The sequence below is a fragment of the Vigna unguiculata genome, chromosome 5 (assembly GCF_004118075.2).
Source record: "Vigna unguiculata cultivar IT97K-499-35 chromosome 5, ASM411807v1, whole genome shotgun sequence".
NCBI classification, from domain to species: Eukaryota; Viridiplantae; Streptophyta; class Magnoliopsida; order Fabales; family Fabaceae; genus Vigna; species Vigna unguiculata.
Window position 1 is genome coordinate 7,667,123 of NC_040283.1, and position 12,895 is coordinate 7,680,017.

Here is a 12,895-nt window from a genome sequence, read left to right on the forward strand (position 1 = left end):
CTTGCTGTGCTACCCTGAACTTCTGCAGTGGTTTTAGAATATTTGAAATCCATAGTCAGTGTTTTGCTTTGGTTTGTTATGTAGTTTGTAAATATAGATGAATGCGATGTGCGTTGGTGGTTGCAAGTTGCGATGTTGAGAGTCTGGTTCTGTGTAGACAACAATTGTTACTATCTTATGTATGAACACGTTCGACACTTTTGTCTGTTTATGCCCCAAACATCTTTTTTATATTTCTGTGATGATGATTCTTTTAGGATAGAGAATTCTTATTTTAATAAAAAAGATACTTTGAATTTTCGTATTAGGAATGTCTGTGTTCTTCTTGATAGATGAGTTCCGCTCGTGAAACCTTGAGAAGCCTTTAACAAATATTTACGAATTTATTGCTACACTTTAATAATATGCTGATTCATGATTCTTACTTTTCTATTATAAAATGGTTTTCAAGTTCCACTCAGACTTTTTCGTTTAGAGTTTTCTCATTGATTAAGGTATTATATATTAACCCTTATTTGGTGGATATTGAGTTAGAAGATAGTAATGGACATGTTAATAAGAGTAGGAACGATTTAATCATATGGAAAGTTAGAGGTAAGTATACAGAGATAATAAAATCAAAGGAAAGAATATAATATATAAAGTGAGATAATTAAGTTGCAAGTAATGGTATAATGCTCAAACTAAGATTTTTTACATACAAATTTGAGATATGTTTAGATCATTAAATACATTGAGAGTCTAATATGTACTAATAGTTTATTTGTCTATCTTCGTTAACATGTGATTAAATCATCTAATACATACATTAAGAGTTCATTTGTCTATATTCCTTGAATTAGATCATCAGATGTAGTGCTTTTGTTCTTTTGGAAGGTTACATCTCGGATTGTTGAATCATAATATAAATTTAGAAGACAATTCCGCATATAAATTACATTTTAAATAACTTAATTAAAAGTTTAATCACTGAAATTTAAAACATTACTTTGTCAACTGTTTAGCATAAAAAATATTAATTTATTTTAGCGGGACAGGTTACAATTTTAACCCTGTTTTGCCATCCTTCAATTCTAGACATATTAAACATCCATATTTCATAATTGTTAATCCAGGTGAAATTTTAGTTCCATCCAAGTTCAAGTGAATTTGGAATTGAGGAAAATTCATTAACTGAATTGTTAAATATAATTTTTTTTCTATAAATTTTGTTACAAAACATAATAAAAAAACGTTATAAGATTAATAAATTAAGATTATCATTATTTTAAACTAGCGTTAACTTTTTCATGTTTAATTAGTATCATATTCTGAAATTCGTACTTTAAAAAAACTGATAAAACTATTACAATTTACTTATTCACTTCTAGAAAAAAGTAATGTCACGTCGATGATTTAATCTAAATTTTCATTGTAATTTAAAAATAATTTTTATTAACAATTACATTAAAATAAAAAAGTATATATATATATATATATATATATAAATTACTAATTTAAAAAATCAAATCATTTGTTTTTTTAACATTGTTTGAATTCGATTTTGATAAAAATTTATAGACAGAGTATAGACAATAATTTACTTTTTAAATTGACATAGAAATATAATTCTTGTTTTAAATTATCAAAAAATTTAATTTAAACATTTTATATTAAGTTTTTAAATCCTTAATTTTATAATTTATTTTTTAGACATTTATTTAATTTTTTTTAACATTATTATTTGATTTTTCTAAATATTATTTCAGATGTTTATATAATTATATATTTTTATATTTGATATTGAAAAAAATGTATACTAATTTAATATTAAATATTTGATAATGTTATTTTATTTATTATAATTTTTATTTCTTAAAAAATTGTAATTACTATTTGAAATACAAAATGAATGGATATGGGTGTAAGTAAGTACCATCTATTATCAAATGAAAACGAAACAAAAGATTATATTTAAAAAACAAAAAACAAAGATGAATGAAAAAAAAATTAAAAATAAAGATGAGATAATGAGCCCTCCGTTGACATTCTACTCATCTTCAATATTTCCAACACAAGACATTACATTATTTGGTTCATTGCACCTTCGAATGATGTCAATATATTTGACTCCACTACAATTTTTCCAGCAGATTGATGAATTCTCCAATAAAACTATTGGATTTTAAATTCTGTTGGTAAATGACTTCAACTAGGATCCAAAATGCGTCACTTCTCAACAACACACTTTTCATTTTAGTTGTTAAATTTTAAAACTTCAATACATCATAAATATCAATCATTTCAAACAATCAATTCTTAATGCAAAGATCAAGACTAAAACCCTACATTTATAACTGATGACTAATTCCAATTGAAATTTTTATATTCTAAATATGAAATTATTGATGGGTATTTTATTATTTTTTTTTCGATGAAGCTTATTAGGAAGATATTATATATAAATGACATGAGTTAATCTACATATAAATTATTAATATCATTTTTAGTCCAACATTTTAAAATATTAAATTTATGAGTTTTTTTATATGATGTTTACATTTGTTATTTTTATCAAATGTGAAATTTAGACAAACATTTTAATTGTATTCAATACGCTATTCTTTTCAAATTGAAAATCATAATATATCAAAATCTATAATAGTAATATATTGATGTAAAAAACTATTTTGCATTTTTAATTTTTTAATTACACAATTTATTGTAATACTTTCCCTATGTTATACTCCATTGTCATAAATTTTTACTATTAAAAATAATTATCTTTCATTAATTGTCAAGTTCTTCCCATTGTCGAAATATATTTTTTCATACTAATATTATGTAAACTTATAGATGACGATGCGCTTTTCTTTTGTCATATTATTATGTCACATATACTTTGACATAGTTATCACTTTCCATCAAAAGAATACTACGTGTCTGTGTTTTTTTTTTAAATTTTATTAACTATTCAAACTTAAATATTGATTTTTACATTGTGACAACCTAAGTCTACCTGTTTTTATTCTTTTATATATATATATATATATATATATATATATATATATATATATATATATATATATATATATATATATCTTTTCACTTTTATATATAAAAATGAAAAGAAAGACATTGCTGGTATTTTTATAATTATTTTATTACAATTAAATACTGGTGTGTATATTAATTTAAATTTAATAATTTCTAATATATATTTCTTTGTATAGTTTATTTGTTTTTATGTTATATTGTTTAAATGTAACATGTTATTATTTGAAGACTGCTACCAAATATTGGTGTGAAAGACATTGTTTGTACTGTTATCTAAACTGAAAGTTCTAAGTAGATATGTTCCTGTTTGTGGGAAACCGGTAGAGACACATAAGTTTCGTTAGTTAGAGATCGATTTGATAGTTAATTAGTTAAATAATTGTTATATATCCTCATCGTTCTAAAATACAAAACATCATCGTCCCAACACATTACTTTTCATCCCACGTACAACGTGAAATGAACACTTATATTTTTCATACATGCTTTGACATTTTCCATGGAGACATTTTCAACGCATGATGTTCAAAAAATTGTAACAATTTCAGATGATCACAAACGGGATGAGTGGTTGACTTTGACTATACCAGTTCATTGACTTGCTAATGCATACAGATACCAATCCCGGAAGTTATACATCAACTAAAAATAAGTCTAATGAGTTAAAATTAAATTCCACTTTTAATATGGTATCAAAGTCAAATTAGAACATATCCTAGCGAACTTTTTTGAACATTATATTTCACCCGTTATCGGACCATTAACGGATCACTCACTAATTTTTAGTACCACGCACGAAATGAATATACCTCGGTGTGAGGAGTGTATTGGAAGTCCTACATCAATTAGAGATAATATTAATTCACAATATATATATATATATATATATATATATATATATATATATATATATATATATATAAATGGGTGAAATACTTATTTTAGAAACTAATTTATGGGGTTCTTATAATCTACTTCTAACGAATCCCTTGCACTATTTCCGAAGTTTCAACTTCACCTATTTTCCATTACAAAAGAGAAGAAAACCTGAGCACTTAATATCAGAAACCACCCATCCCTGAACACGAACAGAACCATGGCTTCCAACAACCTCGTCTTTCTTATCTTTAGTTGTACCTTTGTTATTACCTTGTTGAACTTCCCAACCACGAAAGCACAGAACGAGGACAGGGTTTACTTTGAGTACCAAAACTGTAGTCCAAACAGAACATCTTCTACCAGCGCATATCAAAACAACTTGATAACCCTTCTCTCTTCCTTCACTTCCAACGCATCTGCAACGTTATTCTACAACACCACCATCCTCAGCAGAAACAACACGGTGTATGGTTTGTTCATGTGTAGGGGTGACATACCCTTACGCCTGTGCAAAGAATGCGTGGCCAACGCAACCGAGAAGTTATCTACAGACCCAGAATGTAAGAACTCCGTAGAGGCTGTGATGTGGTACGCTGAATGCAAGCTTCGGTATTCCAATGTGCCTTTCTTCTCCGTCGTGGCCACGTCTCCAGGAATTTTTCTTGTCAGCCCTAGCGATGTCACCACCAACTCCACAATCAGCTTCATGATCTTCTTGCGCGACGCAATGAACCGAACTGCAGAAGCAGCAGCGGTTTCGGATGCGAGGTTCTCGACAAAGGAAACAAACTTGTCTCATTCTCAGACTGTTTATACTCTCGCTCAGTGCACGCAAGATTTGTCTCCGCAGAACTGCAGAACTTGTCTTGCAGAAGCAATAAAAGATCTTCCAACGTGCTGTGATGGAAAACAAGGAGGGAGAGTTGTGTTTCCGAGTTGTAACATTTGGTACGAGATGTACCTTTTCTATGGCCTCATCACTGATAATCCACCACAAAGACTCGCTCCATCATCAGGTTTTTCTTCTTCATCTTCATCTTCTTGTGGTCGTGGTGTTGAAATATAGCACTAGAAAGAGGATAGAGGTAATTTCTTTTCTTTACTTTTGAACAAAGACTTCTTCAGATACGTGAAAAATCGCACTTAGCTTCATAGGTTTTTACATATCATTCGCCATGCTCCATGCAAAAGAGAAAAAACAAAACTCATCACCTCTCATCAATTTGCACCTCATATTTCCCTAATTAGTTTAAATCACTTTTCAAGAAAGCATGTTATGAATTGGAAAATTATTTTTCATAAACTTTTAATAATGTAAACGTGCCAACTTCTTATTAAATGAAAAAAAGTTTGACGTGAAAAAAAAAAAGAGAAAAATTTGATATAGTTTGAAAAGAAAATTTTGTCAAAATTTATAAGAAAAAAAAATAAAAAATCAAGGTATCATTTGTGAATCGGGTGAATATTCATTACATGGACTGCAAAGGTATTGTTTTTAAGTTTTGATCTGCTGCAGCTGGTCGAAAAAATAAGACTTGGAAAAGATCCCTGAGCAAAGGTGGTGAAGTCCAACATTTGAAATAAATTTTGTGCTATTTTATTTTGTTCTATAGATGTCTAAAAAAACAATTGAATGTGCAAATAATTGTTCAAAGAAATTGGTAAAATAATTCCAATCATTTTCGTTGTTTTTTTTTTCATTTTGATATAAAAGTATTATAATTTTCTTTAGACTTAATTGTATTTTAATTAGTAAAAACAAAATGAGATAATTGAATTATCCTGACACATATATACAAAAACGATCAAAAAATAAAAACCCTACTAATACAGTAAATTTCAAACAACCAATAAACTTTGGGTAAAAACACATTTTTCATAAAAGAATAAATTAATTGAGGAATAAAATCTTCAAAACATTTCCCTTTTTATTGACTTACATAGGAAGGTCCCATATCTTTGAAATTATGAAGGGTTAACCCGAAGCCTTTTTTGTCTTTGTTTCCTCGCATTTTTTTATCAGCAAAAATATTATATATATATATATATATATATATATATATATATATATATATATATATATATATATATATATATATATATATATATATATAAATAAGGGTCCTTGGATGTAGAGACAAAACTGTGGACGAGTCATGTGGATCAGTTCACAAGAAAAAAATGTAGGACGGATTAAGTATTTAACGAGCTTAAGCCCGTTTCGCATAACTCACATTTGCGTGGGTCAAGGACGGGTTGGTCCGCATTGGCCACCACACTCCGCATTGATTTAAATTTCTAAAATTTAGCCGCACCACCACAACACGGTCGTGTGTATTTTTTTTTAAGCAACTTGCTCATTCACATTTTTTTCTCCAGTCCATCCAAAATGACCTCAGTCATATTCGTGTTCATTTCATCCAAAAATAGTTTTCTCGTTCGTATTTCTTTCTTATTTTAGTGCAGTTCAAAACCATTTCTATTTTTAGTAGGCTTGTACATAAAAATTTTATAAATTATAAAATTATGAATATTACTTATTTTAAGAAATAGACTTATAGAAATTATTATTTCTACTAATTTAATTAAATAAGAATAAAGTTATTAAAATTCTTATGTGGATCACGATCTAGTCTGTAGATCTAGATCCGCGTGCCAAACGTTATGCAAGACGAGTCAATGAGGTGTTGTTTTGTGAATAATGTGTATTATAGGATTTTTTTTTGAATTATTAGGGTTTTTGGAATAACAAAAATTATGAACAATTTGTTTAAAAAATGGATAGGGTTTTTAACAATTCATTTTTTTGCTTGCTATCAATATATCATGACCTAATATCATGTTAATATTTTTTTAATACAGGAAAAGGTCTATCACGAACTATTATCTTGATTCTTATTTTCGCTATTGCTTTGGTGGGACTACTTTTTGGCATTTGTTGTTATATTTTGATGCGAAGAAAAACAAGAAAGAGTAATAACATTATACTTATAGAAAATCGTAAGTATGGTAAAGAAAAATAAACTCTAATACCTACTTTTCATTTAGAAGACTTAATGAAGTTCCAAACTTGGATTAATGATTGAAGTTCTTTTTAGTTGGACTTGGAAGTTCTACTATAGAGTCATTGCAATTCAGTTTGGCAATAATTGAAGTAGCAACAAACAACTTTGCAGATGACAATAAGATAGGCAAAGGAGGATTTGGAGAAGTTTACAAGGTAACAAAAATTGTTATTCTTGTTTATTATATGCTCTTACTTTTAACTTTAATAATTATCTATTTTTTTAGGGTATTCTTATTGATGGAACATCTATAGCCGTAAAAAGACTTTCAAGAAACTCTAAACAAGGTTTAGAGGAGTTCAAAAATGAAGTTATGTTGATAGCCAAACTCCAACATAGAAATTTAGTAGCTTTCAAGGGATTTTGTCTTGATGAGGAAGAGAAAATACTTATCTATGAATACGTACCAAACAAGAGTTTGGACTACTTCTTATTTGGTTTGATTCTTTTCATCCATCCTTGGTTTCTTTTAAGTTTAACATGTATGTATTACATATTTAAGATATTTAATATATTGTGTTTTAAACATTCAAGGATTTGATTATGTTTTAAACCCTCAAGATATATCACTTAATTTTCTCAGATAACGAATATTCTTGTAGATACTAAACAAGAAGATTGTTTGACTTGGTCTGAGCGTTACAAAATCATAGAAGGGATTGCTAAAGGAATTCTATATTTACACGACCATTCTCGACTTAAAGTAATACATCGTGATCTTAAACCTAGTAATGTATTATTAGATGAAAATATGGATCCAAAAATTTCAGATTTTGGACTTGCTAGAATTGTTGAAAAAGACCAACAAGAAGGAAGTACAAAGAGAATTATTGGAACATAGTAAGTTTTGAATATCCATTCTTACATTTATCATCCCTTAACAACATGTTTATGATTATTTGTCATTTTTTCTAATTTTGCAGTGGTTATATGTCTCCAGAGTATGCTATGTTTGGACAATTTTCTGAGAAATCAGATGTTTACAGTTTTGGAGTTATGATTCTCGAAATTATTAGTGGGAAAAAGAACATGGGTTCATATGAACCACATCGTATTGTTAATTATCTTTTAAATTTTGTGAGTATAATATCCTTTTTTCCATATTTTTATTTTATTATCATTTATGCTTGTTGAATAAATGTGATTAGTTAACAATTTAAAAGGTGTAATGATTTGGCTAAGCTTACTGGTTGTTACAGGTTTGGGAGCACTGGAGGGATGAAACACCATTGAGTACATTAGATCCAAAGTTAAAAGGAAATCATTCTAATATTGAAGTCATTAGATGTGTTAAGATTGGTTTATTATGTGTTCAAGAAAATCCAGATGCTAGACCTACAATGTTGACAATTGTCTCATATCTTAATGGTCACTTAGTTGAATTGCCTTCTCCCCTAGAACCAACATTTTCTTTGGATCGAAGAACGAATCCAACTAATTCACAGAACCCAAGCTTGAGACAATTTGCTAACAATTTCATATCAGGCTCAATCAATGAGATGTCTATAAGTAAATTTTATCCTCGATAATTTTATGTTGAATGTTATCTATATCTATTTTGTTGAATCATATTATATTATTTGGCACTTAAATATCATACCTATCAAATTATAACTAAGTGTGTTCTCGTATTGTATTAAACTTTTGGTTTTAACTTCACTTTTCCATTATCTATTATATATTTTTATAGTGACAAATGGTATGTTATGCTTAAGTTAATTTTATAATGAGTATAACTTTTAGTTTATCATTTTTAAAGTTGAATTTGCTTACAATCACATTAATATATACACTTTTTGTGACATTCCAAGAATATCTTAACTCATATCATAGTACATGAATACCTTATAAAAAAAAATTCTAAAGATTATTCACTACAAATTCTTGAAAATTGGAATTCTTTATTTCATACAATAAACATATATAATTCATCATCTCTTAGGGTGTGTTCTTTTGTGGGTGATGATTTGAGGGAGAGGGAGATGATTGATTTGGATTAATTAGAAGGTGATATTTATGTTGTTCTTTTTTATGGATTTGAGGGTGATATTGGAGTGAATTTGAAAATAATTTTTATGAAAGTTTATGAAGGATTTGACCGATGTGACTAAAAATAAATAAATTTAATAGATGAAAATGTAGAATGACCTAATTGTCCTTGGTGTTAAAAAAGTATAATAAAATGATATTTAGATTAGTTGTAATTAGTTTCTCATATATTATTATCAATAAAAATATTTTAAATATTTTTTAATTGAAAAAAAATTATATTAAAATATAGTTGATTTAGAAAATTTAATATTTTAATTTAAAAGAAAAACATTTCCAACAACACCATTAATAAAAAGTCAACTCCAAGCATGACATAATATATAAGAAGTACACACATGACAACATACAATATGATGAATGATACAATCAAAGTCAAGCCTCTCTACTCATATAAGTTTGCAACCTATTCCAACGATTTTCTACCGGTATCTCCATAAGACGTCTGGTATGAAGTGGATGTGAACAAAGAAAGTCGTAGCACTCTCTTAATAAGTTGTCATCTGAAATGTTCATGGTTCTTAGTAACTCAGAAATTTGGTCTCCTCTATATTGAGCTGAAGGTGTTCTAAGAACTAGGTTGTATTGGTCATTAAGTAGTGCATTGCGTCGTTCAATAGCTACAAGTTGGCGGTTAATAGCTACAAGCATTCGTCGATCAAGAACATTTGTTTTCTCAAGTAACTCCAGTATTTTGGAATCCATCTGATTTAAATACACATAAGAGTCAATTAAAATAAAAATGATAAACACATAATACAAGATGAATATAATTTCAATTCATTCAATTATATGAATAATTTCTGTAAAGTATCAGCTAACTCAATATTCAACTTTTTAATTCCTTGTTTTTATGTTCTAGGATTGTTCTTTAAATATTCATTTTTACTTTACAGGGGCATAATTATTCATATTTATGAACTTTCTTTAAATAATTATTACAAATTTCTTATATCTATATTAAAAGCATAAAAGCATGTTTTCTTATACCTAACCACCAACCACAGCGAGCCATTTCTTATATATATATATATATATATATATATATATATATATATATATATATATATATATATATATTAAAAGCATGAGTTTTGTATAGCTTACCACCAACCACAACGAACCATTTATTATATCTATATTAAGCATGCGTTTCTTATAGCTAACCACCAACCACAAACCAATTCTTATATCTATATTAAAAGCATGTGTTTCTTATAGCTAACCACAACGAACCCGTTCAAGAATGGACACCAAGACACCAAAAAAAATCCAATACGCATAAATATTCAACTCATCGCTGCAGCAATTCACCACTTTCAAACCCACTTTAACTCACCGCTGCACCACGTCCAAACTTCGGAACCCACTTCAACTCGTTGCTGCTCCAACAACGATGGCTCCTCCTCCCGCTGTCGTGAAGTCGTTCACCAACCAAAACGCGTATGAGTTCCTACCACACAAATGCAGATCAGGGAAATGGAATAGATTCCAAAAAAAAAAGAACCGGTTAAATAGGATGGTACAATGGGTTGGAATCAGATCCAGAAAAATGTTAACAGGTTCCATTCTAGCTGCGAAAACAACCACAAAAATAGATCTGATTCCAGAAACAAATATGGATTCACCACTACGTCAACACTGGACTACTGCACTGTGAACTGTCCGACGAGCCGTCAACCTCCTCGTGTTGGCCACCGTCCGTCTTCTCAACAACCAATGGTGATGGAAAGGTACCAAGTGCATCATAGTATTCAAATGAATATAAAGAAACGAAAGATGCAAGACAATGGTATTCAAACGAAGAGAAAGAAAGGAAAAATGCATGGGAGTGGTAGGGAAAAAGCTCACCTCCTACAGCTGAAGTGCACACTGTCCGCGAGAGTCCCAAAGTTCTTCCCAATTCATACAAATATAATACACCAATTGTGTTCAAACTTATTAATGATAATCGAATGCTTCATTCACGCTCAATGGTCAAAACAGGTAAGGAATCTATCTTGTTCATGCATCAGGAATCTGAATCTGCATTGTACTTCTCTTCGTTTGAATTACACAACTCCTGGAAAGCCATGGTTAATTTATTTGAAATAAAATATTGAGGGTAATTATGTAAAATGGCCCTGGATCACTCTAATATCTTCATCTCAGAGGGATGCGAGCAATCCATTGATCCCTCAAATCATCGCTCTGCATCGCTTCCGTATCTTTGGAAAAGAACACGAATAATCTTGCAAATCAACGCTTGCCATTCTTTTTCTTTTTGAATAGTAAATTCATGGAAAATAACACACGCTTAAAGATGAACTCTTTGATAGTTTACCAAATGTTGAGTTTAAAGAACATTATGTGTCCATGTGTGCTCTTCTCTCCTCCTCCCCAAACTCCTCACAACTTCTCCTTGTAGTTGCCACTGCTTCCTCTCTTTTAAATCACATTATCCCTCTCAAAAACAAAATAATGCAACAAAACAATGTGAATCTTAGTGGAATCAAGAAAATGGGTGGAACTCCGATTATTTAGAATTACTCCTGCATTTGAAAAAGGCTTTTAAGGAACCAAGTAGCTTTGAGAAATTCCATTACGATCATTTCATCTCTTCTAATACAATTAATATGATTCGAAAATCTGGAATAATGCTTGATGTAATGACCGATTCATGGAGAACATACTTTTGTCTATTGGAAAACCTCACAACTATAAACAACTTTTTTGTTTTATTTTTTTTATTTTCTTTATTGTAACGGATGATATGGACTTGGCATACTACAAGAAACTCTTAAATAATGACTAATTTTAGTGATAAAAAATAATTAATCACTATAGTGACTAATTTTGATTACAATTTATAAACGAAAAAGTATTGATAGCTAAAATAATTACTAAATTGGTCACCACAGTAAATTAGTCTCTAAATTAATTATTAATATTAGTTATCAAGGTTTTGATCACCAATTTATAAACTATTTTAGTTACCAATAATTTTTTAATTTATAAATTAATTTTAAATTGGTCATTATGATTAATTATTTTTTTTATTAAAATTTATTATTATTTAACAATTTTGACATAATATCATTTCGAAATGTCTATTATAGACGAATTGCAATGGATGTGATGCATGAATCATACTTACAAATCGAAAGGATGACCGCGAATTTATTGTGCAACATGAATAAAAAAAATAGAATAACTTTCATATTTACATAAACCCCAAAATAACCCTATCCTCATTTAAAATTAAAACTGCACCATCTCCTAAACTACCTTTTCCATAACAACAAACAAGAGTTAATCATGCTTAATAATACTAATATTAATTATAATGTTAAAATTTTATAATATTAATTACCAAGTTTAATAATTGTGAAAGAATAGTAGTAAGATTGATAATAATAATAATATTATTATTATTAATAATAGTAACAATGATATGAATGGTAATATTATTAAGGGTTAAATATGTTTTTGTCTCTTAACTTTTTAGTAAATTTTAGAATTAGTTCGTTTCGAAACTTTGGACCAATTTAGTCCTTTATCTTTCGAAATACGTAAATTTAGTCATTTTAATCAAATTTTATTAAGTTTATTTGACATTTCAAGCGTGTTTCGTAATATTATTTGATTTAACATTAAAGCAAAAATGTATCAAACAGTATAAACAACTCAAATACAATCCTAAAATGTGTACGAAAGATTAAATAAACCTAACAAAATTGGATTAAAAGGACTAAATCCACGTATTTTAAAAGATAGAGGACTAAATATGTCCAAAGTTTTAAAATAGACTAATTTCAAGATTCACGAGAAATTAAGAACAAAAACATATTTAATTATATTATTAATTACTTTTATTAGTAATAACA

The 12,895-nt window shown here is 28.5% G+C and overlaps 1 protein-coding gene across 4 annotated transcripts; it reads left to right on the forward strand.

Annotated features, from left to right (window-relative positions):
* The first annotated feature begins 4,003 nt into the window (after positions 1 to 4,003).
* LOC114183114 (cysteine-rich receptor-like protein kinase 25) lies at positions 4,004 to 8,572 on the forward strand. Of its 4 annotated transcripts, XM_028069998.1 has the most exons (8): positions 4,004 to 4,931; positions 6,778 to 6,915; positions 7,014 to 7,135; positions 7,207 to 7,417; positions 7,583 to 7,683; positions 7,751 to 7,820; positions 7,921 to 8,057; positions 8,180 to 8,572. In XM_028069998.1, exons 1-8 carry the CDS (start codon positions 4,133 to 4,135, stop codon positions 8,507 to 8,509), a joined length of 1,908 nt encoding a protein of 635 aa, XP_027925799.1. In that variant the 5' UTR covers positions 4,004 to 4,132; the 3' UTR covers positions 8,510 to 8,572. The 4 variants fall into 4 exon arrangements, with proteins under 4 accessions (XP_027925799.1, XP_027925798.1, XP_027925800.1 ...); XM_028069997.1 differs by having other exon boundaries at positions 7,583 to 7,820; positions 7,904 to 8,057; XM_028069999.1 differs by lacking the exon at positions 6,778 to 6,915 and having other exon boundaries at positions 7,583 to 7,820; positions 7,904 to 8,057.
* Positions 8,573 to 12,895: the final 4,323 nt, after the last annotated feature.

Bases quoted from the DNA above. Each gene is read 5' to 3' on its own strand.
- LOC114183114 (XM_028069997.1), top strand. From the start codon at position 4,133: ATGGCTTCCAACAACCTCGTCTTTCTTATCTTTAGTTGTACCTTTGTT. The intron at 4,932-6,777 runs GTTTTTCTTCTT...TTTTTAATACAG, and splicing joins AAGACTCGCTCCATCATCAG to GAAAAGGTCTATCACGAACT. The intron at 6,916-7,013 runs GTAAGTATGGTA...AGTTCTTTTTAG, and splicing joins CATTATACTTATAGAAAATC to TTGGACTTGGAAGTTCTACT.